The sequence below is a fragment of the Maylandia zebra genome, linkage group LG10 (assembly GCF_041146795.1).
Source record: "Maylandia zebra isolate NMK-2024a linkage group LG10, Mzebra_GT3a, whole genome shotgun sequence".
Lineage (NCBI taxonomy): Eukaryota > Metazoa > Chordata > Actinopteri > Cichliformes > Cichlidae > Maylandia > Maylandia zebra.
Genome location: NC_135176.1, coordinates 1,823,596 through 1,847,492, shown reverse-complemented (window position 1 = coordinate 1,847,492; position 23,897 = coordinate 1,823,596). Strand labels below are relative to the sequence as shown.

At 41.4% G+C, this 23,897-nt stretch overlaps 1 protein-coding gene across 13 annotated transcripts in view; it reads right to left on the bottom strand.

Moving 5' to 3' along the window:
• Positions 1–12,399, bottom strand: part of auts2a (activator of transcription and developmental regulator AUTS2 a) — a 342,595-nt gene extending 330,196 nt beyond the window's left edge. For 4 of the 13 annotated variants that reach the window (XM_076888890.1, XM_024804011.2, XM_024804014.2 and 1 more), the window contains exons 1-2: positions 11,377–11,672; positions 8,612–9,345 (exon numbers count right to left, since the gene is read on the bottom strand). In XM_076888890.1, the coding sequence (XP_076745005.1) occupies positions 8,612–8,899 (288 nt within the window). In that variant the 5' untranslated portion in view covers positions 8,900–9,345; positions 11,377–11,672. Of the gene's footprint in view, positions 1–8,611; positions 9,346–11,376; positions 11,676–12,306 lie in introns of those variants that run through there. The other 9 variants (XM_076888883.1, XM_024804008.2, XM_024804010.2 and 6 more) reach the window with 4 other exon arrangements.
• Between the last annotated feature and the right edge of the window lie 11,498 nt (positions 12,400–23,897).

Below are 23,897 nucleotides of genomic sequence, written 5' to 3'. Positions count from 1 at the left end.
TTCGGTGCTCCCAGACTTTTAGAGAGCTACCACTTCAGTCTCATAATTCACATTCATTACAACAGTATTTAGTACAAATGTGACAAAAAGTGTCATAAATATACAAAGACCCCCTGCTTTACCCTCCCACACCCACACAGTTTTTTCAAACTTCCTCCAAGTCACAGAAAGAGGCCGTCTATGCTGACGCAAAATGCTTGTGTCAGCTCTGCACGTCCTTACCAACGCTAGGCTCCTCTCCCCATCTCACCTATGTGCTTTGTAATCCATTTATACGCTCGGTCCGTTCGATGCAGTGTGTGTGCATTAGGCCAATGTGTTTTCTTCTGCTTTTTAAAGTGTGTAACAAATGAAGTTAGAGAGGAAAATGATTTAGAGGAACAAGAAACCTGCAGGGTGCTGTGAATGAAGACGTCTTTCCAGAGTGAGAATCAAAGTCGAACAGACAAATGTACTCGTTTACACAGAGCTGCTTTTATGCTGTTCACTGTATTATCATGGGCAGTCAGTCATGTAATAGACTGCTGTTAACCTCCTTTGTAAGGAGATCAGGTGTTATTGGGCAGAACGAGCCTTCAGGCATAACCTTGGACAATAGTGAAAGAGGTTACAATGGTGATGGCACTGATACAGTCTTTACTACAGACAGAGACAAATGGTAAGGGGAACTTTTCTGTGCACGTGTGCATGCACTTTTAAGAAAGTTAATGTTCAATTTTAGAGAACGACTGGATGGTTCGAGTAACGGCATAATTTTAGCACTTACAGATCCGACAGTGAGTGGTTCCCGTTACTCATCCAGTCTGAGAAAGCACTGGTTGAAGTGTTTGTGTATTTATTGATTTCTTTTAAGTAATTGTGTTTTATGTATATTATGGTTTTATATTTTTACTAATGCTTTATATGCTTATATGTGTGCATGCTCGCACATATGCATGTGTATGTATGTATGTGTATATATTAGGGGTGCAACGATACACAAAATTCACGGTTCGGTTCGATACTTTGGTGTCACGGTTCGATATTTTTTCGATACAAAAAAATGTTCATGCATTTTTAATTTGTCATTTATTAAAATTATAAATATATATTTTAACTCAAAAGTACAGTTTTTGAATTTAACCCTAACCCTTGTGCGTGTTTTTTATTTTGACAGTGAATGCGCACCTGCGGACCACTTATGTGCAGCCCTGGTTATTTAGCTCGTCATATCGCAGCCACAGAAATTATTTTGTCCATGAAACCATAAAGCTGCACTTTCTTTTTGCCTTATAGTCTGATTTGTCATAACTTCTCCGTTTTGTGGTAAGCTTTTCTTTGGCTGTCACTTCTTCACCCTGACCTGTCTTATTTGGCTCAGCAGAACTGAAATGCTTTTACACACGGACTCACATAAGCTCAGCTATTCTCTGCGCGATCAACCTCTCACATGTTTAAGCTGCGGGAGATTTCACTTGTCATGTTTGCATAGTAAGCTAACGATTAATAAGACGATGTCAGAGGAATTGGTGCACAAATTATCATCACTCACAGATCAGTGCTGTCGCTCTCTATACACAGTTCGCAGGATTGCAAAGTGAAAGCAAAAAACAAGCGCAAATTCAAACGCGACTTCAATATGTCACATATTGACAGTGGCTCACCGATGCCAATGACATAATTACCCAGCTACATTTCTGAAAGAATGCAAAAGCATTGACATATATTTTTCCTACAATAGCCCGACGGGCAGGGCAGAGATAGATTTTGGTAGCTCGACTGAAAAAAATCGCTAGCTCCGGGACGTCGGGCTAGCTAGAGAAATGTCTCTTTCCAAAATAAAAGCTATACTATCCGCTTCTTCTGGGCTATATTCTCAGCAGCATAAGAAGAATCACGTGCTAACAGCTGTCTAAATGACTCGGCTAAAGTTAGTAGCATGCTTGTTGTTTTTGTCTTTGCACTAGGATGATGTCGGTGTAAATGTGCAGTCATATTCGTTGTGTTCCCACTAGTGCTTTCAGGTTAATCTCGTTGAAATTACCTTAACGCCACAACACGGCAAATCTCCGTTAACGAGCTACCGCCGATCGCCCTGTGCATGGGGCTAGACGGCCAACACGTTAACGAGCTAACTGCGCTAACACACTAGTTCACACCAATGTAATTGAGCATTGCATGGCACATTCAACATACTGTTTTACTTTAGTGCATGACTCGCTTACCTTCAGGGTCATACGTCACATGAAAATCAAAATAATTCCAAACGCCAGATCTGAATGAGGTTCAATTTGCCTGTTGCAAGGAGAGCTTAACTTCTGTCTCGCTAGCTTGCCCTGCGCTCTTCCTTCTGACGATGCTGTCTGTGTTGAGCGCTCAGTGGATCTGCGCTCGACAGTGCAGCCTAGGCGGAGTAGTCGAACACAGATTCACTGAGCGCTCAACACAGACAGCATCGTCAGAAGGAAAATTGATAAAATAAATTACAAATGTTGTATTGTTCGATACATATGCGTACCGAACCGAAAGCACTGTATCGAATGGTTCAATATCGATACGAATATCGTTGCACCCCTAGTATATGTGTGTGTGTGTATATATATATATATATATATATATATATATATATATATATATATATATATATATATATATATATATATATATATATATATATATATATATATATATATATTTAAGGTTTATACCTTGTGTTGGGGGGGGGGGGGGTTGTGTGTGTGTTTGTCTTGTTTTTTATGGACATGAAGTCTGCCAATAAAGATTGAATTGAAATTGAAATGTAATGCAAACATAAAGACATCACAGAGCAGCAATTATGGGGAAAGAACGGAGCAACGGGTTAACTAAGGCAACGTTTTTAAATCGGTTCTGGTCAGCGGGGGCACGCCGAGGTTACGGACCCCTTTCAACTGAAATGGGTGCAAGACAGCAAAGGTTTGTGGAGGACAAGGCACTCAATAATTTAGTCATTTCTTCAAATGCTATAATAAGTTGCTGCTCAGGCTTCTCTCAACAGAAATCGGCCTCTAAACCAAATCCTTCAGACAGCTTCTGCTACGTACTTTGATCTCAGTGCAACGAGGAAGCGCTTCTCTGTCCTTGTAGCAGGTTGTGTTTGTGCTGTATGAGACCGAAAAAACACACATTACAAGGAAATAACCGTTGCAAATGGTCAGTGTCACACTGGATACTGTAGCATGCTTTGGAAGTGCCTTAGCTCTACATTATTACACTAACAGTCATAATAACTGAATAGCTGCTTCGTATCACTGCATTAGATCTGCTATCCATGAACTACGATTGCACGCAGAGGGCAGAAAGCACATAGTGTTTCTACACTCAATAAAGCAATATCACCATGCCTTCGGGCTAACGCTTGACTACAAACAGCCTTCTGCTCATAAAGAACTGCTAATAGTAAACGTGTAGCCTTGTTTTGTGTTCACATTTTCAATTCAATTTTTTTTTTGCACAAACCATTTACGAGATTGTGACCACGATGTTTTCTACATCCCTTAAACCAGCAGAGGTTTGCACAGTAATGAACATGTACGAGTACTGCACAAGTATTCCTTACATCCTACATGTGCACAAACTACTGTTGCCGCAGTGCATCTGCAATAATATCAGTGTAAATGATGTAAAAGTGTCATTCCCATGAATTTACACTGCTTGATGCACACAACAATAAGGAACGCACACCCACGTGTAACAGCCTGTGCATTCCTTGCTTTCCTTGCATATTTTGCAGTCTTGCAAAATATGCAGGAAAACTTTCCATGAAAGGTGGAAACAACAAACTTTCACTGTCCATCCAGACTACGAAGGAAGAGATATTTGCAGCTGGTGACGCCTGACCCAAATGTTCACAAATGGCTCCACCGAGAACGGCGAGCTGTACTCCATAAGACAGGAAGAGCTGACGGTGGATGGAAATTACTGATGTGGTTCAATGGTAAAACTACAGGGCTTTGAGCAGCTGGTTAAAAAGCTTAATGCAAGATACACCCCATGCAAAAATACATTTCATTTTAATGTTTTTATGTAACAACTCCTGAACAGTTACAAGGTTCAGGAACTTTACTTGCTGTTAAACTACAGTGTTGAGCAGTCTCGTTATACTTTTACTGACAATTTTCAGGAAAAATACCAAAGTTACATTTGGGCTTAGACTTGACGCATGCTGTGTCTCTGCTATTGCATTATAGTGCTGCTAGCACCTCATGCTAATAGATTCACACATTGAATTATGTCGTCTGTCATCAGTGACAGTAACTCACTGGATCGTTTCCTTATATCATCAGAAATATGATCACAAGTTTTATAGAAATACGATGATATTATTTTGAGGTCATATCGCCCATCCTCCATTCCTGTTACATTACGAGCTGATGCAGGTGAAGGCTGGGAGGTTTCTTCAAGCAGCAGCTACTTCCTTTAACAACAGTACCAACGAACACGAACTGAAGAGCACCGACAAACAACAAAGGAACTGTGACAACCACATACTGTACAACAGCTACCAAAAGCTACTTGGTAGCTGAAGGTCTCAGGAGCCTCATCAATGAAGCCTTAGCTCCTAAAGCTAGGCTATCAGCATGCACACTGAAAGCAGGCCTGGGAGCAGTGTGTCTCCAGCACCGCGGTGACAGATGGAGCGCACTGGCATCTACCTCCAGGGCTCTGACCTCATCAGAATTTAACTTTACCCAGACTGTGATATACGTGTGCTCGAAATATTATGTGGTCCAAACAAAGCAAACTGGGGTCACTAGTGTGAAATTAATAAAAAACAATAATAAACAATAAAGGGGGATAAAGTAACACAGAGATGGAGAAATCAGAGATTCTCACCAAGATTGAAATGTTGCCTAATTATTCATATGAAAATGAAAACCATGTCTACTGCCATGAAAATCCTTCCTAAGTAGTCTTATCCATATGCGAGAAGCTGTAAGGAGTCTCACCAGCAGCATTTATCACATCAAAGCATTCCTCAGGAAATGGCAATCATTCGAAACGAAACACGCTGCAGTTTCTCCTGGAAGACTTACAAACCCGAGTCCATCAAAACCTCCTTCATTCCTCTCAGTCATAATTAAAAGTCAGCAGCTGTGTGTGTGTGTGTGTGTGTGTGTGTGTGTGTGTGTGTGTGTGTGTGTGTGTGTGTGTGTGTGTGTGTGTGTGTGTGTGTGTGTGTGTGAGAGATGGGGAATCAAGACGTAGAAAATAGAGTGAAATCTTGTTTCAGAACTTCTCAACATCTGAATCACTAAACTTCAGCTCCAGTCAGCCTGAGGTGTTCAATTAATCAATCAGTTCAATAATATATTCGCTACATTCATTCTTTAACCTGAGATTAGCATTTTTTTAATTAAAAAAAAACCAAAAAAACATTTTAGAGATCTAAAAATTAACTGATGAGTTGGGGATAAATTAGCAGACCGATGAAACACACGTGCAAACATTTTGAACTGAACACACTCGGACAAAGAGTGAAAGAAATGTTATTACATCCAGTCAGTGCCGAGGAGAAAGATAAACCTCTCCCACTTCACAGCATCTGAATTATTACATCTGAGGCTCATTTCAACAAAGCTCTGCACTTAATGCTCTCCAAGAAGTGGAAGTATTATAGTATTATAGCATACTTCAATAGTGCCATCTATTCTGTCTGCTAGATGATGCTGAATCAAGCAAGTGTGTGTGTGTGTGTGTGTGTGTGTGTGTGTGTGTGTGACAGAATTGGCACACAAACCAAGTATAATTAGTTTTTCCTGCTACTCTTACTTGAAGAGCATATTTATTACTGAGTAAACCACTCTGACAAGATTTTTCTAGATCGCTGTGACTCAATATTAATTTAATGACACTTAAATATTTTCATTCATTATTCTGTTTAAAATTCAGTAACAGACTGATAAATGAACAAACTACGCAAACGGCTCTCGTAAGGCACCAGGACGAGGCTGCGGATAATAAATCTGTTATAATCAAACGTTAAAGTACAACGAAACCTTCAGTAAACTGCAGGTTGGCAGAAAACACTGAAGGAAAGGGGGAATTTTTATTATTAGCTATTTAGTTTGACTAATTAAGAACCAAATTTAAATTTGAAAATGTGACAACTTGAAGACTTGAAGATAAAAATCCTCAATTATACAAGTTTGTTTTGAAAATCTGAGATATCTATGAGCATCAAAAATTAACTCTATTTTTTTTTATTGTATAACTTAACAGCATTAAAGCAGCACTGATAATATCCAGTAAGTAATTACATGATGTGATGATTTTAAAGCGTTCTGGTCTACTCTGGTAGTTATTTCAGGCTTTTATTTTAAAAATCAGCCACAGATTATATCAACAGATTAACTTCCTGCTAATGAAATTATGCTTTTATTTTATTTTTTTATTTTTTGCTGAAAAAAATAAAAAGATTTTTAAGATCTTGTTCAAATTATTAAAGATGTTTAAGGAGCAGTTACAGATCAAACGTGTGTAACAGATGTGTAACAGATGTGTAACAGATGTGTAACATGCGTGTGATTTTTCTGTGCATTAAAAATCATTTGCAGACGAATCTATTTTAAATGCAGCAACTCACACAGACAAATTTACAACATTTATTTTTTCAAACCAAGCTCAGTTTTTTCGGTTTTTTTCCTGTTTAATCAGATTTCTTAGTTCTGAACAAACACATCTGACCAATCAGATTACTGCGTTTGGCAACAAGTGTGCTGCAGTTCAAAATGCACTCTGGTACTGAACATACAAACAGTAAAATAATCCTATTCTACCTCAGACACACAGCTAGACGCTGCTCTGGCTCAGCCGTCCCTGAAATGATTTCTGTGCCTCCAACTCTGCTAATAGAGCTCAAACTGCCCCCCCTGGACTAAAGTGGTGGCGACACAGCTTCAACTCCTGATCAAACCATGAAATTCTCGCTCTTGAACATTCGATGAACCAATAATTTGAGTTTCTTCCATTTCTTATTTAAAAACATCAGGACCAGCTCACCATCTCCATTTTTTCCCACAGTGCACAAAAATGCACCGTGTTTGTGTGTATATATGTAACACAACAAAATGTGTATGCTACAAATAAAACAGCACTCCACCATCGACCTGGTCCAAGAACGGCGTCTCAACGACAAAGGGTATGGGACGAGTTATCCACACAGGGACAATAAAGCGTTTACATATAATGGCATTATTTGCTTTGCAACAATGGCACCAATTAAACCTATTAGTAGATTTTTGGTGTATTAGTAAACTCTCAGTTTGGGGGGTGTTCAGGGACCTGGACCATGGCTACAGCAGCAGACAGGGTAGAGCTTACTACTGACAAAGACAAAAGTGTACTATACCACAGGTTGCACTGAAGTCATTTGTTTGTTTGTTTGTTTGTTTGTTTGTTTTTTGGGGGGGGGGGGGGGGGGGGCACATGCTATTGTCCAATTCGCCCTGTGACTGCACCGAAGTTCTCTCAAGGTCTCCGTTTGCCTTCTGTTATGCACATACGCTGGGCTGTTGTCATTTTAACCAGACACTCAAACTGAACAGCAATTCTTTAGCAGACTGATCCAGAAAACATCAACGGAAAGAACAACTGAAAGAAGGTCAGGCAGAGCGAGGAGAAAGAAAGGACGCACAGAGAAGCACAAGAGCCCACGACTGTTCAATGGAGTCACTCTGAATAAAGAGGAAAAGAAACATGACCGTAAGCAACTCTTGAACTGCGAAAAGTGTGGCTCTGTCTAACAAAAGGATACAATGAGGACAAGTACGACTCTTTATATCCTTGATATGGACCAAACTAGTGAGCGAGAGATTAGCACCGCACTGCATACCTTAGTGTCAAACTTATACCCTCGAACCTTGGGAGGACAGATAATGAAGTTAATAATGTAGATCAGTAATGCTGGATGTAGAATAACCACCCGTTAATGTAGCAACCCTATCTGCTCAAATGTCTTTGGGTTGAATATGTAGACACGTCTGTACTTCCTGTTGCCATTTGTTTCCTCATGACGCTTCTTCGTGTCAATCGCTGTCCTTATTCTACAGTCACGACAAAATAGACTCCGCGATAGCTAAAAACTGACATGGACAAATGGCAACACCTAGGGCAGAATATTTCCACAACTGCAGAGGTTTGTCACACAATTGTGTAACTTGCCACTACAGAAAAATGTAGCAGTTAGGCTCTATATAAAATGCTTGCTCATGCAAGTCATAATGTAGAACTATATCACTGGAGGTCAGCCAAGGAAAATGGATAGCCAGCACATAATAAATTACCACCAGTGAATAAACTGTTGTAACATGGATCAAATTGCTCTCTCGTGCCAAAGCGCACAAAGGCACAACAGCTTCTACAACCATAGCTCAACATACTTCATCTGGTGTGAGGCTTTGCAAGAAAACTCATCCAGACAACATCAGCCTGCATCTGCTGAACACCAGCTCACACCACAGCCAAACACACAGGTAGGAGCTAAAAACAAAAGTACCTGACCGATCCATTCAGCAGAACACACCGTCTGACAGCTCGAGTTTAATGTGTAAGTGCAAACAAGTCCCCTCCCACTCCGTGGTACAGAACTCACCTCCAGGGCCTCGAGGGTCACGAACCCTGTGATGGAAAAGCCGTCAATGATGTCCTCTTCGGCAGAAGTAGACTCCTTCCGCTTTCTTCGTGGAGGTCGAGGTCGGGACGACGAGGGCTCCCTGTCACCCTCCCGCTCTGAGTCAGAGGAGAAGCGAAACACGGAGCCCTTCACGTGGTTGTTCTGTATCCCATTTGATCTCCTCTCCCGATCCCTCTCGGACCTCGACTTCCTCTTCTTCCGGAGACCACTAGATCGAGGGCCATCCATGTCCTTCATTGGAAGCATCCAAATAAACCCTCCTGTTAACCGGGAATCAAAGCCTTCGAGGGCCCAACGCGGCACTGCTAAACCTCCACTTGGGCAAAGACCCCCTTGAGGAGAATCTCCACAATATCCAAGAGAATGTTATCAGTGGGATAGATCCAAGGTAATCATAATATCCAACAGATGAAGCCTTTTATGGGAAACTCAAAAGCGCACTGACTCCGTGAACCCAGCTAGGCTTCACGAAAAGATCCCCAAAGGCAGTCCATCAAATCCTACAGCGGAGGTGTAAAATGATCTATTAAACACGTTATCGCCAAGCTGTCGATTTTGCCAGGGGAAGGACTTTTCAAGTTAAAGCAAATGTCTGCTCAGTGAACGTGCCCCGCCGTGATGAGATGAGCAGGTGCCGCCACATCTTTCTTCTCCAGGAACTGCTCTTACCCAAGGTCAGCAAACTCACGCTCCTGCAAAATAAAGATGGACAGAGAGAGAGAGTGCATGCATTTGCAACATGTTCACTCAGCAAGTTCAACAGTGCATTGGAGCTAATGAGCCATTTTCCGATAGGTGCTGCATGCTACAACAGAAGGTTCTTGGCTTGGTGCATAATGCAAGATGAATGTTTTATTAGTTGCATCTGCTGAGTATACTGTGCTTTTTACACTGCCAGGTCATTAAGCCCCGAGATGAGATGATTATGTGTTGTAAGTGCTCTTTTACTGGTGTCGCAAAAGCTTTTGCCAAGTTTTCTAACATAAACTGTGTTTTTAAATGATTGAGCTCCTTGTGTAAATTATATAACACCAGTGTTATTTTGCTACACGATGGCTTAAGTTTCCTGGGATTATTTTTGGCCTGGTGACAGCTACAAATGTAAACTCTGTGACAGCGCTTCAGCACTGTGCAGCACTTTCTTCCTGCTACAATAATTAAACTGACAAGGTGAACAATATACTCTATTTGTCTGCTCACTACATTAGTTTTAATGCAAATGATCAACATTTTGGCACACACTCACATGCATCAGAAATGACATTTCATTCACTTTCACTGTGCAACATCACTAATAATAAAGTTGCAGCATAAACAGACATAAAAGACAAATTAGACGAGTCAATATTTGGGAGCTGCGCTTGAATAATATAGCTTTGACTTGTAGACATCCATAAATGAATTGCTGAAATTAACAGATTCCCCCTGACAACCTGTTTCAGTTCACCATTCATTTCTTTCAAAACATCACCTTGGCACACAGACATGACTACACTTCTCCTTTCACAAATTAAAAGTAGGTCTAATTGAACAGAGACACGCGTTTGAGGTTTTACACACTCTAAACAAATGCCACGACCCTTTATTAAGGTTATCCTGTGTTTGGCTGCAGAGCTTAGCAGAGCCTGCCTTCACTGACACTGAAGGCATCTGGCTGCTTTATAATAAGAGGATGCAACATTCAACAGCTTGCAGTGCTATTCTACATCATTCTCAGGAGCAGCCCAGCAGACTAGGCCTAAAGCCACAGAAAGTCACTCTGGCATCGTAGTCCAAAACACATATGGCTTCTCAGTGTGTCCAGAATAATAATTCCCATCCATTACATCACAGAAATGGTATTCGTATGTTGAAGAAAACTGCTTCAGACCGAACTAACTGCAGGCTTTTACTAAGCCTCCAGAATCCAGGTGGACGTTTCAAGCACAGAGGAATGAACCCTTTTCTGCATCACCACCCAAACCAAAAACCAATCTGTCACAGTCAACCACCATCTTCAACTTTACAGTGTCTCCTTGGACACGGGCTGTCATGTAGTGAGCTCATCTGGATTCTGCAGCATGTATGCTCTGCTCGACCCTGCAAAGTGACAAATGTTTTAAGCATGCACAGTCACAACCATTTTGGGGGGCTTGATCAAAGGCATACACAACAAAGGTACTAACAAGCCTGCATGCCAACAATTAAGTGTGCATCAACCATTTACAGCTATTCATTTCACAGTACATGTTCAGTCTTCTAACAACACCCCCAAGAAGGCAAATGCACCTTTACCGTGATAATGCTTCTAAGCCTTTTTTAAGTACCTGTGCCTTTAACCTGATGCCCCATGCCAATACTCATCTAATGGCACACAGACACTGTGCAAATAGCTCCCAAAATATCGCTTATTTAAACACACACACACACACACACACACAAACTGTGTCCTAGCACTCGCCCTGGCTTTTCCAGTTCAGCAAAGACTCTTTCTCTTGTCTCAGCTCACAGTCCCTTTTTGTCTGCCTGTGCTGTCAGTAAAGATCTCAGGCTCTGTAATCCAGTCCAGCCCACAGCAGCAGCAGCGGACTGGCACTGCCTCCTGCTCCGGCTCTCCAAGCTTCATTTTCTACTATAAGACACACAACAAAAGCAAGCCTCTCTCTCTCTCTCTCTCTCTCTCTCTCTCTTCTTTTTTTCCCTTTTGCTCCAAGACACGTCATGCAAAACCAAGAATTGCAAACCCTTGCGAGTGGGGAGGGACCGTCCGGACAAGTTGAAGGCCTTCAGTCACTAAAGAAAAAATAAAGATAAAGCACAAGAAGGTTTGGAGCTGGCAAAATAAATCCCGCGAAGGAAAACCATAGGGTATCTCCTCCTCCTCTCCCCAGATCCGAGCTTCAGGATCCCGGAGAAGGGAGACCGGGGCGCAGTGATACGGCGATGCCGCAGTGCCGCTTTACAGGCTGCACGCTTCCTCCTCGGCGCAAATAGTGCTGTCCGTGGACGTTTGTTCTGCGAGTAACGGTAAAGATACAGTACGGCTACTAACTTAGCTGCAAGTCAAATGTGCTGGAGCCACTTTGTACAGTCTTGTTATTTCCGAACTTAATTATGATTTGCAACCGGCGCATTTTTAATGTTTTTATCGTACATGCGTGACAAAATAATTGCAAATGCGCGTCAGGTGAACGGTTCAAGTAGGAAGTGGTGATGAATACTAGAAGAAAGTGTCCGGTCATTACTTCATGAACCTCGGCTTTATCATTAAATGGTAAAATATGCATTCATTAGCATAATTGCTTAAATACTAAATTGAACAGCAGCCTGTGGTCGTTAACGCCCACCAAGCTAAAGACAAAGCCACACAATTGATTTTATGGAGAAGAGAAGCAGCAACTCAATTTTTTATTATTAGTTTAGCGACTGTATCTTTATTTCATCCAAATTATTTAGTAATTTTAAATAATTCATTATTTATCCCCCTCCTTCAGGACAGATACGTTAGCTACAATGTTCTCATAAAGTATGAACTCTTGCTTCAAGGACACCTGTGGCCAACTAACTCCACCCAACCAGCACTGCAGGTGGTGTCTGACCTTACAGCAGCGGCAATGAATAATAAAAGACTAAATAAGCACAGCATATTTTCGACATTTAAAGACAATATTTACCCTGGAAAGCTGCTTCTCAGCACTGAGTTGTTAGTCACCCCAGCCTTTGCAATCACACAATTACTTGCATGTGTGGGGCCACGAGATTATGCGTGTCCCGAGTCTCCAGCGCTCACGGTGTTGCCCCAATAAGCTGTCAAAGCAATACGTGCGCTTTAGTAAAGGTTCTGAAGCTTATTCATTATGTTGGTGTCGTGTTTTGCATTTATATTGTAATAAAGAAAGAAAACATGGAGTTATTCAACATCCAGGTTGTGCACCATTTGGCAGGAATAAATCTATTCAGTTCAGGTCACTTCACTCAGGTTGTTCAGTGTCATTCATGAAGAGCAGTCAAGCATCAGGCTGAGATTTACAATGGCTGCTGGAACATGCTTTGCTCTTTTAAAGTCTTCTGCTTGCATGGAGACATACCAGGTGAATAATACCCTCACCAACATAACCTAGGAGCACAGTTATATTTATATTTAGATGCAGAAAGGTGGCTGAAGATGTTTTCACTGTCTGCCAACTGAAAATCAGTATTTAAGTAGTAATGCATGTTTTATTGCAGATAATTAATCAGATAATATATTTTTTAAAAACTTTAATATTTGCAGCTTTATGTTCCATAAATGTGGATCGAGTGAATGCCTCGTAGCACATGTCACTGCAGCATTACCACAACATGCATTGATTTTTAGGTCCATTAATACCGTGGGGTGAGCATTAATAACAGTGCAACAACAGTGTGAAGTTGTACTATATTCAACAATAATTCAATTTAATAGCAGCTTTATTGGGTGTAGTGTCAAAACCTCATGGAACTCATGTCTAACAAAAACAAAGAAAAGAGGGGGAGGATGTCACGCCTCTCACAAACAGGAATCGGGGAAAGTCAGTGAACTGGTCCTCTGCACCCAACCATGGGTGGGATATGTATTTTTAGCTCAGTCTAATGATGCAGAGGCTGAGTGGCTTGGCTCAGAGCTTGCTTAAAGTGCTTCAATTCCCAGCGCCCAGTGGCCAAGGGACCCCATCTGCCTGTAAGAATAATGCTGGGGGATACACATGCACTTGACCCCACCTCGTCTTCCAGGAGGAGTGTCCTTGTGAGGAGTGGTGTGGCAGGGGAGAGGCAGCAGCGAGGCAGCTAATTCAGCTCTCCCAGCCTCTGCTCATTTGTGGGGAAGATAAATGTGCTCCTCTCCCCTCTCCTCTGCCGTGCCATAATTAGCTTTAATTACACCTTTGCCCAAACTTTCTGTGCCTCCACAGCTTCATTCACTGCCACGCAACAAACTGGATCCAGGGATCTGAAGGCTGATAAAGTGGAAATATTTTCGGTAAATGTATGAAGTAGTCATCTGGATAATTGGTTCGGACCGCTGACCGCTGCCTTCACCACTCTCCGCACAACGAAAGAGTCAGGGATCATTCTTTCCAGCTGTAGTGTCTCCAGCTTGCTATAATAATGTCTTCCTGAGCCAGGGATAGCTCAGAAGGTGGAGTGGTTGCCCCGTGATCGGAAGGTCGGGGGTTCGAATCCACTGAACGGCTACCCTGAGGTTCCCTGAGCAAGGTACCATCCCTACACACTGCTCCCCGGTGCGCCTGCTTAGCGGCTGCCCACTGCTTCACTGACTGAATGGGTCAAATGTAGAGAGAGTAATTTCCCCACGGGGATGAATGAAGTATGCATTATTATTGTTTTGTGATTGGATTCAATCATCAGGCTTCTTTACACAGGAAAATGGAAACGCTAGAAGAAAATAAACTCAAGAACTAAATGACAAAAGTTATAAAATAGACTCAAAATCCAGTAAGCCAACACAATCAGGCTTTTATAACGACTGTTTTATAGCACAGGTATTTTCCACACACCACACAAGCCTGAGAAGTCTGTAACAGGATGAAGCTGAGGGGATAGGTCGATCGCAGATCAACTATTATGCCACCTGAAAATGCATTTCTGCGTATTTATCTTTAATTACCAAGTCAGAATGCAAAACTTCCTGTTTTCCTCTTCAGACAGCAGATGGTAGTAATTAAGGAATCGGATTAACAAAATAGAATCGTGCATATTATCACACACTCCTCATTTCCAGCTTTTACCTTTATCCCATTTGTGCATCTTCATCCTTTTTATCTTGTCTTGTCAGGGAAAAGGCTCAGCTGGGATGTAGTGACAGTATGGGTGCAATACAGCTTGATTTCCTGAGCACTCATAGCAACAAAGAGATTCCTTTTCCTCCTCCAGCTGTGCTAGCAAACCCTATAATAGCCTTTATTACTTTAAATAGTTCTCACCCCACTGTATCTGTGTAGCTGCACTATTGCCTCTTTGTTCTGTGTTGTTGTGTTCACTTGGCAAATAGGATTTGTTGATGCTATTCATCAAAGGTATAGTGGGGACTACAATGTCTCTAACACACTGCGTGTGGGAGGTATAATATTCATCACTAATGACTTGTCCCCGAAGGCCTTACAAGTGCTTAATGACCTTAAAGTGCAAGCAATACATGACAGGCATCTGACATGCTCGCTGCTAAATTGTGGCACATGACCTGCTGTTTAAAAGCTGACCTAAATTATGAATAGCTTCAATGCGTCTCTACTGTCACATTAAAAAAAGAAGAAGAAGCATTTAAAGCGTCCACAGGCTAATGTGTGAATATGTTTCAATGGAAAAATTACTTTTTAAAGCAGGAAAGTGAATTAGTATGATTGATTATACAGATCAGTATGAGTGAGGCTTGTACCTGTAATGATGACAGCGTGGACTGAAAAGCCTCTCTGGATTTAATATATGGGGCCTGTCAAAATCCTCTTAGCTCGTGGCTCCTCAGTCGGCTCACACAATCAATCATTGTTGACTGTTTGGGCTTTGGATAAGACTCGCATTCGCCGTCACAGAAATGTGGAAAGGACGTCAATTTTAAATAATTTACTGATTATTTCAAAAAAAGTTGTTTTACAAAATGTGAATGGAAACAATTTAAATCCTCTGAAACGAGCAAAGAAAAAACAATCAAATGTTTGAAATGGGAAATTGAATTTATTTGTATATTTTGAAGATGAAATGATCATTTTGTCTTCAGGTCCAGCAGAGTTTCTTTTGTGAAAGCTAAGTCAGAGCTAACATTAACCTCCTAAGACCCGAACTCTTCCACAGCAGCATTTTTAATTTCTCTTTGAGTTTTGGGCTGATTGGGGCCTGATGAATGTAAAAACAAAGAATTACCAGATTTTTTTTTTTACCTTACTTTTGTTTTTAGGAAAAATCAGAGCCACATATGAGGATATTCATTTAAAATTTTGATAGAACAGTTGCAGTATAATGTTCTCGTAAGTGGATATCAAGCCCTTGTAGAGCAAAATTGAATATTTTGGTCCAAATAACCCAAAATGTGATCCTAGGTCCTATAGGAGGTTAAAGGTGGAGGACGTAAACAAAAGTCAAGAGGAAAACTGCAGAGAGCTTTAGCATCCTGTCAAAGACGTCATTTCAACAATTCAACAATTTATGAGCAAAACTGCTCCACCTAAAGTTTCATTATCTGCAGTACACAGTACGGTAATACTGTTAAAAGCATCAGCGTTCAGACAAAGGCCACACGCTCACACTGAACTATATTTGGACCTTCAGACAGCAGTGCATTCAAAACAGATGGACGGTTGTGTTGGCAAATTTAAGACCCAGTCACCCTCAGTGGGTCCAAACCCAATTCAAGGGAAAGAGGGAAAATGTGACCAATCAAAATTTGAAATTAATTTTGGAGACGCTGCATTTTAAACAGGACGGGGACCAAGTGGTTTTTAGCTTTCAGTTCAAATTCCAGCTTCTGTTATGGTCCGGGGGTGTATTAATGCACATGGCAGTCCCATCAATGCTGAATGATATCTAGAGATTTTTGAGTAGTATATGATGCCATCAAAGAGTCTCAGTGCTTATTTAGCTACCCTGATGGCCTGTCTGTAGTCCAGAGCTGCTGCTAACCAGAGAGGTCCTGAACTGGTGAGCAGCTGAAACGCAATATCAAGCTGGAAAAACGTTTTGCTTTCTAAAACCACAGAAATCAGTTTCCAAATGCTAAGAGTGATGAAGAAGACGAGACGGTGGTAAACATGCCCCTCATGCACTCTGTATTGCTGAGTTCTAAGTCAGCACGTAGTTTCCAAAAACTGTTTTGTCCTGTATGATGAAATCATTTTAAATTGAGGGTTTAAATCATCAGCAAATCATTGCCAGTTGTTTTTATTGAGATTTTATTCAAAAATCAGTTTTGGGGGGATTTAAATGCACTAAAATCAAACACTGGTTGCTATCAGAGCAACAGAGCAGAGTACAGCATGTGCCTTGGTCAAGATCAAAGCTGCTAAAAGTAAAAAGCTATTTGATAATCCGTCTATCAGTAGAACATTCTCTGTGAGTATATTTTCAATAACTACGACCTTTCTGAAGAACGAAGGTGTGCAGAAGGAGTCTGTTTAGCTTCTTGCACTTCTGTGTCCTGGAACAGCGCGAGCGTGCTCACAGTCGGGTTGGTGGTGTAATTAGTAACACCATTAACTGCTGTGAAAAGGTGCTGTTGAAGAAGTGAACAAATAATAGCTGGCTGTCACGGGTTCTTTTAAGTCTTAGAAGGTAAGTGCAGCATTTATTTAACGTGTGCCGAGTTTAAAATACAAGTGCGGCTTTGATGTGTGCGGCTCTGGAGGCATCTCTGTGAACTCGCACTCATTTGAAATGCCAACGATGACCTTTCGCTGCATGTTCGGCTCGAAGAGGAAATCATTTACACGTGTATTCATTATTTCACCAGATGAGTCGATGCACTTGAGCTGTTATTCTTTCTTTTTCTCTCTGATGCTGGGCTTTTCTATATCTGTGCATACACACCAGAAGAAGCGTCCAAACACGAGGGCAAGGAATGATATGAAAACAGATGGAAACAGAAAATAACACAAAGCAAACACGCTGCTATGTTTATCTCCAGCAACATGGACCACAAATAAGTTCTTTGAATGACAAGTACAAATATTGAAAATGATAGCTGACCTAGTAAAACAACAGCATACAGCTTTTTAAACTAAAGATGCTGTCAGATGTGAGCACGGCAAACAAAGCACAGAAATGGTGTTATTTGAAAAGCACATCTACGGCTCAATTACAGAAACATTCAGCACTAACTAATTCATGAGACGACAAGTTCAACATCAAGTTGAGCCACTTGAGATAAAACAGACTGATTTCAGTCTGCTTTACTCTTGTCGAGTACAACTGAGGCCTGAGAGAAGCATGTGTTTTCAATTCCAGTATAATGAAGTCATGGAGTCTTCAGAGGGACTGTGAGGTTGGGAATGTGTTGCAGTATTTCTGCTATTACGATGTCAAATTCATAAATAATGAAGGTTCAAATTAAAGCCGGAGCCTGGCTCTGGTGCGGAGCCGTGTGTAAATTATTCCTCGGACGTGGATCACTCGTTCAGCAGTCTGTTCTTGTTTCTCGAGCTTACGCTGTAACGATGACCTACGCGTTCATTTTTTCCACAAGCTTCTCCAGAGCAATTCGACACCTTTTCTTGATTTGTCAAAGTTTCTCTCGCTAGCAAATCCAACCCATTACTCACAGCTACAACTGACATCCACTGAACAGGCTCCCTTTGAAGGTTGCACGATGCAGGCCCCCACCTGTCACCTAATACTTCCTGTCCTTTTGTTAACCTTGGGGCTACCGCCCCCACCCAAACCCTAGAATACATAGAGTGTGGAAACAGTACAATCCAGTTTTATTTACAAAGTGCTTTAAATAAGTATGTAAGGTAAACACCCCACCAATCAGATGACTCTGATTTGGCACACTTTGCAATTTGGCGACAGTGGGAAGGAAAAACTGATTTTTAACAGGAAGAAACCTCCGTCAGAACCGGGCTCAGGGAGGGGCGGGCTGATAAGAAGGTGGGGACTTAATTTAAAATTTTTTTTTAAATCTAATTAGATTTTTTTACCAGTTTAATTTCCAGTGAATAGCTAATAACGGTTAAGAATTAGGTTACAGCCTTTCATAAAGAAAGGTTTTATTTATAAAAGTTTTTATTTTCCCGCAGGCTGGGGGGGTTGTTTTCCAATTACAGTGGCCCATCTCCCCTCAGGGCAGAGGACGCATTAGTATTACCATTAGAGATCCCTCCCTCTACCCCTGCAGTAACTATGCGATGCGCACAACATCACCTTAAAAGGATTTGTAAGCTTCTAAATGAAGTGGATTGTAAAAGACAAAATAACATGGGTAATGTTTTTCCTTGCATGGTGGGCGCGGGAGGTTCCCAGGAGTGAGGGGAGGTGGGAAAAAGATGGGAAAAGGGGCGAGACGTCTACAGTACGACTCTGTCCTTTGGCTTGCATCACTGGAGAGGAGTCATTAATTTACTGACCCACCAAACACAGCAGAGCGTTACGGAGGAAGCCGGCGTCATCAGAATCAAGCCTCCAGGGTGACTATGTTTTTACAGCATGTCTTTCATTATGTGCCCATAAACACACAGTGTAGCAGAAACATGGAAACTGTTAGCTCTGCTAACAAAACAAAACATCTACACAACAAGAGTGAAATCACATGTAGCACAGAGTAGCAGGCAGCCCTGGGGATAACACTCGTAATGCTTGTTTTCTGTTTTCATAATGGAGAGGCGTTGTTCCCAGACAGATTATGGGGATCAGAAGGATGATCTCTTTCCAGTAAACTTCTCTTCTGAGGATTTGATCTGGTGCCCAAATGATATGGTTTGCCTTTAAAAACACAATCCATGTAAAACAAAAAAGAAAACGTAAATTAATACGTAAAGATGTCGATCAGAAGAGCGTAACACGAGATCACTGTGCATTAGTATGACTCTGATGTTAAATCTTGGAGTTACATACACTTCAGTCCCGCAGGAGCTGCAGACGCGTCCTCAGAGATATTGGTCCATGCTGACATGACAGATTTGTTGACGCTGTATGTTCAAGAAACTAGCCTGAGATGATTTGAGCTTTGTGACGTGTGACATATTATCTTGCTGTATACAGGTTGTGTTACTGAGGAAAACAGGGTCACATACATCATGACAAAGAAGGATGGCAGCAGCTGGCAAAGGCAACAACTGTAGTCATATATAGTATTACATTATGTTTAAATTCAAAGTTTCAGAGGGATTCTGATCATTGCTTTTCCATTTTGTGGAATCAAAAACACCGGCAATTTAAAATGCCCCAAGTCTTTGCAATCACACTAATGCGCATTCACAACATGGAAACTGAAATCCACGCAATTAAAAGCGGATTATTAAGGGTGACACTTGTTTGGTTCCAGTGAAAGTTTTATTAAACGCCGAGCAAATCTCTTCACTGAGATTCCCACGAGACTGCGCAGACGGTACGTGCTGATGGGGAGCAACAAGAAGCTCCATCTGTACTGGCTCAGCCTCGATCTCGTCCATATGCCAGCTGCAGAAAATATCTCTGTCTTGACAGGGCTGCTTTGCTGCACGCTGCAGCTCAGATGAGCTGCTCTCAAAGCACACTTTCATTTTTATTGAGATAAACGACAACTCGGGCGCTGGATGCTGTCAGGTTGTTGTGTGGTGGGAGGAGTGCAATTTATATTTATCTGAAAAACACATTTTTAAACTGACGTTTGACTGATATAATTGGACCAAGTTGTTTTCAAGTTACATTTGGATTTGCATGGGATACAGTTCAAAGCAAATGGAACAATTATAATTCAAATATCGAGTCTCTCTCCCAACATATCAGTTTAATCATTTAAACAACACGTAAACATGAGTTCCAATCATTAAAAAATCAAACACATGCACACACAGCTCTACTCTTCTACTCTTAAGTTGCTGTTCAGGACTGATGCACTGCCAAGTGATAAGTGAATCTCTGAAAAAGGCATGGAAACAGAAATCCTCCTCCTTAATGACTGAAAATGTCACATTGCAAAATAAATCAATTAAATTAATCAGTCAGTAGAGGAAGTCTTACTGATCTGATGATTTCACTTTTAAACTGTCAAATTTTGGTCAATGCAAACTCAAAACACTGCTGGTAGTTTTAAAAGTTTTATTAAAAAACAGCCAGCTCTCAATAAGGAACAAATCTGAAAACTGAGACTTTGTTTTGACAGCAGCGACACAACCGGGAGCTCCGTGGGAGACGAGAGGAGACGTTGGCTGAGGCCAGGGTGGATATGCGTTTTGTGGAAAGAGGTGGAGAACTGCATTAGCTGCCGTACTCTTTGGAGGGCAGGCTGGCTTTCAGAAGGGTGAATGGTGTGAAGGTGGAGAGTGGGCAGGCAGGTAAGTCTTGGGTAACGTCCTTTCTCTAGAAGCGGACACAGAGGTAGCAGACAAAAGAGGCCTGATTATCACCATGGCAGTAAATCGACGCAGCACTTAAATACTCGTGAGATGATGAGGAAATCCTGAGCAGAACTGCACAGAACCCACCGTTCTCCCTAGAACTCAAAGGGACGTTTAGCGTGATAGAGGAGCAGAAAAAACACAAACCTCCGGGGCGTGGCCACACCGTGACAGCCATGTTTCCGATACTGTTCACGTCAAAGCAACACATGAGGAAAGATGGGAAAACACCTGCTCTCATCTACTTTGGCACAAAAGGATTTGTTTGTTTCGAAGGCCTTGCAGAGTGAGCTACTGTGAGCGAGTCGAGTGCCTCTGACCTTGCTGCTGTCTGAGTAAACTGGTACACGGTTCACAGGTTTTGTTTCTGCTGGCTAGGTGGACACTGTAACGCCTGTGCGCACTGATCTGAGTGTGGAATTCTCAAATCAGATGAAAAATGACTCTCATACTCCTGGCGTCGTCTGTTCAAACGCATCGGCGCGAGGTAAAACGGCTGACGGTGCAGCTGCCATCTCCCGCTGCAGACTCTTTATGCAAACCCCAGTGTCCCCGGCAGTAAGTGGTTTGCTCATAGAAAACAAGCCAGTGACACCCACTCAAGCCAAGCAACTGTAGACAGCCCAGATTTAGTCTGATGATGGGCTTTTACGTGATTAGCCACAACATTACGACCACACAGCACAAAACGTCTGAATGAGTGTTTGTAAATCAGACATCCTGAGGCTATGCACTCTTATCTCATTACAGGTCAGCTGCTGGAAAAAATACAGTAAAATGCATTTCATTATTTAGAATCCACTCTCCTGCAGTCTTTAAATCCAGGCTTCTGACCAATCCCATTACCGAAGTCACTAATTATTTATTCTTTAACTTTATTCATGTAGGTATCGTAACACATTACATACTATGAACGAGGCAGCTCGTTAAGAAAACAGTGAAGTGTCAGGTTCCAGTGCTTTGAGGATTTTAATCATCTTTCAAATGATTAAAAAAATGACGCAAACAAATCTAAAAAATGAAAACATTGTGTTGAGATGGTGAAACGGTTTCCTGACAATGTGCTAATGAGCAATAAGCAGCACACACAAAACAAAGGCTTCGCTTTGCTCCGTTTTGTTTTAAAGTAGCAGATCATTTTACTCGCGTTCGCTAATGTCAAACTCTTTCATTAGCTTTCTTCTTTAAAAGCCGTAAAACATCAGGAGTCGATGTAACACAAAGTTCATTAAAAACCTGCTATGGAAACAAGTGCTTCTGATGTGCTCTATTAACATGGCTACACTGAATATCATGTTCCTGAGGCAAAGTAACCGAGTTGGACTCTTTAAAAGTGTACCTAGGTTGCCATGGTAATCTGCCTCAGATCTTATACAAAGTTTATGGTGCATCCTTTTGCTCTTTATCTCTGAGCTTGTAGGTTATGATCACAGCTTGTAATTACACGCAGGCATCTTAGCGGCCCAGAGGTAACAGGATACTTCTGAAGGATTTCAAAGGCCCACGTGGCATCATAAATTCATTGAGGAAGGCAAGGGCATCGATTATGGGCCTGCTGTATCTTGACACTTACATTCAGCAGGAGTGCGCTCTGAATGGCAAGCTACAAAACAAACTGATAGACTGCTTGTGACAGATGGATAACAAAGTGGTCCAATCTGGCAACGAGGCTAGAAATACTGCAGGTTGTCGGGTCTTGACAGAGCTGGTCTGGGTGCAATTCGGGTCATGAAAAATGTTCTTTATGATCAATAAGCCATTCATCATTAACCACGGCTGTTTCGTGCTTTGAGGAATGATATGGGGGATTATTAGATTTCATCTAATCTCTGACCCACACTTCCAAAACCACTTCTACAACCTTTGTGACAGGGAAACTCACCGGCACGCCTGCAGCCCCAAAGACTTCTCCATCTCCACTGATATCTGTAAAAGTTATCTGAACAATGTGAAATCTCAACGCGTATGTCCGGCAAGATGGGCAGGGTGTAAGATTTGAGCCCAGCATTGAACAATGATCTGAGGAGCAGTGTTAAAGACAAAGCTAGTGCTGGCTGCTTAGCATATTAATGAGAAGCAAGCTTAAATACTGCGAGCGTACCATTAGTCACACACATTATAATTCTCCTAACCACATTATCGAACCAACGGAAATCTATATCCCGCTGTTCTTTTAATTGCACTAGTTGAAAGGATCCCTCCAACTCTCTTGTAAGGTCAGCGGCACAGCTGTTGGAGAGAATTTAAGTGACTTGAGGAAATTGCATTTCAGAGCCAAGCAGCCAGGATAATGGATGATTTTATCATTTACATCAAGAAGTGTTTAATTTAAAAGCACCAAATGAACTGTTATAGCAACAAAAAGAATGAAATATTTACCAAACCCCCCCCACCCACATTTAATCCATGGCTCCACAGAGCATGAACGTACGAGTGGAAGAATTTCCGAGTCAGCAGCCACGGCAGACACGCTGGCTCTAATAACAGCCTCCCGTGATGATCCCTTCATTACACACTGATGGAAGTTCTTACCAAAACGGTAATGTATTTGCCCCTGGGCTCACAATAAACGTATGTGAAACAATGTTTCAGGTTTAATAAGCGTGAGCAGAGTCTGTAACTGTTTGATTACGTGTGTCAAAGAAAGATCGTTTTGTACTAATGGGCAGATCTGGATTTCTCTTACAGCTTAACATTTATGAGTCTGTGGACCAAAGTTCAAATGTTTATTTAAGGAAATTAAAGTTTGGTAAGAGGATGGAAATAAGTACACTTCCAGTAACACTTTATAATTCGACAAGCAGCTAAGGGCCTAATTGCTCTCTAATTAAATTGATTTTTTTTTAATGACAGTGTAATTATATTTACCTATACAAACTTAAAGCATATCAAGCACACTAGAATGAGGTGGTAACACGTCAGGTTTTTACTGGAAACAAAGAAATAATTACAGTACAAGTTGAGTATTGCATAACTTCAGGTATTTTAGACACAAATTGTCATTTTTAAGAAGCGAAAAGCAAAAACTATTTCCCAAATGACTGTATTAATGCTAACTTTTTACATGTTTATTTAATATTCATTATTTTCACATCCACAATAGACGAATGGATGAATTACACCCTTCGTCAGTGGCTGTGTTCCCAAAAATGTTACACTTTTCCTTAGATCTATATCTAGATAATGAGGTCAGCGTATGTACA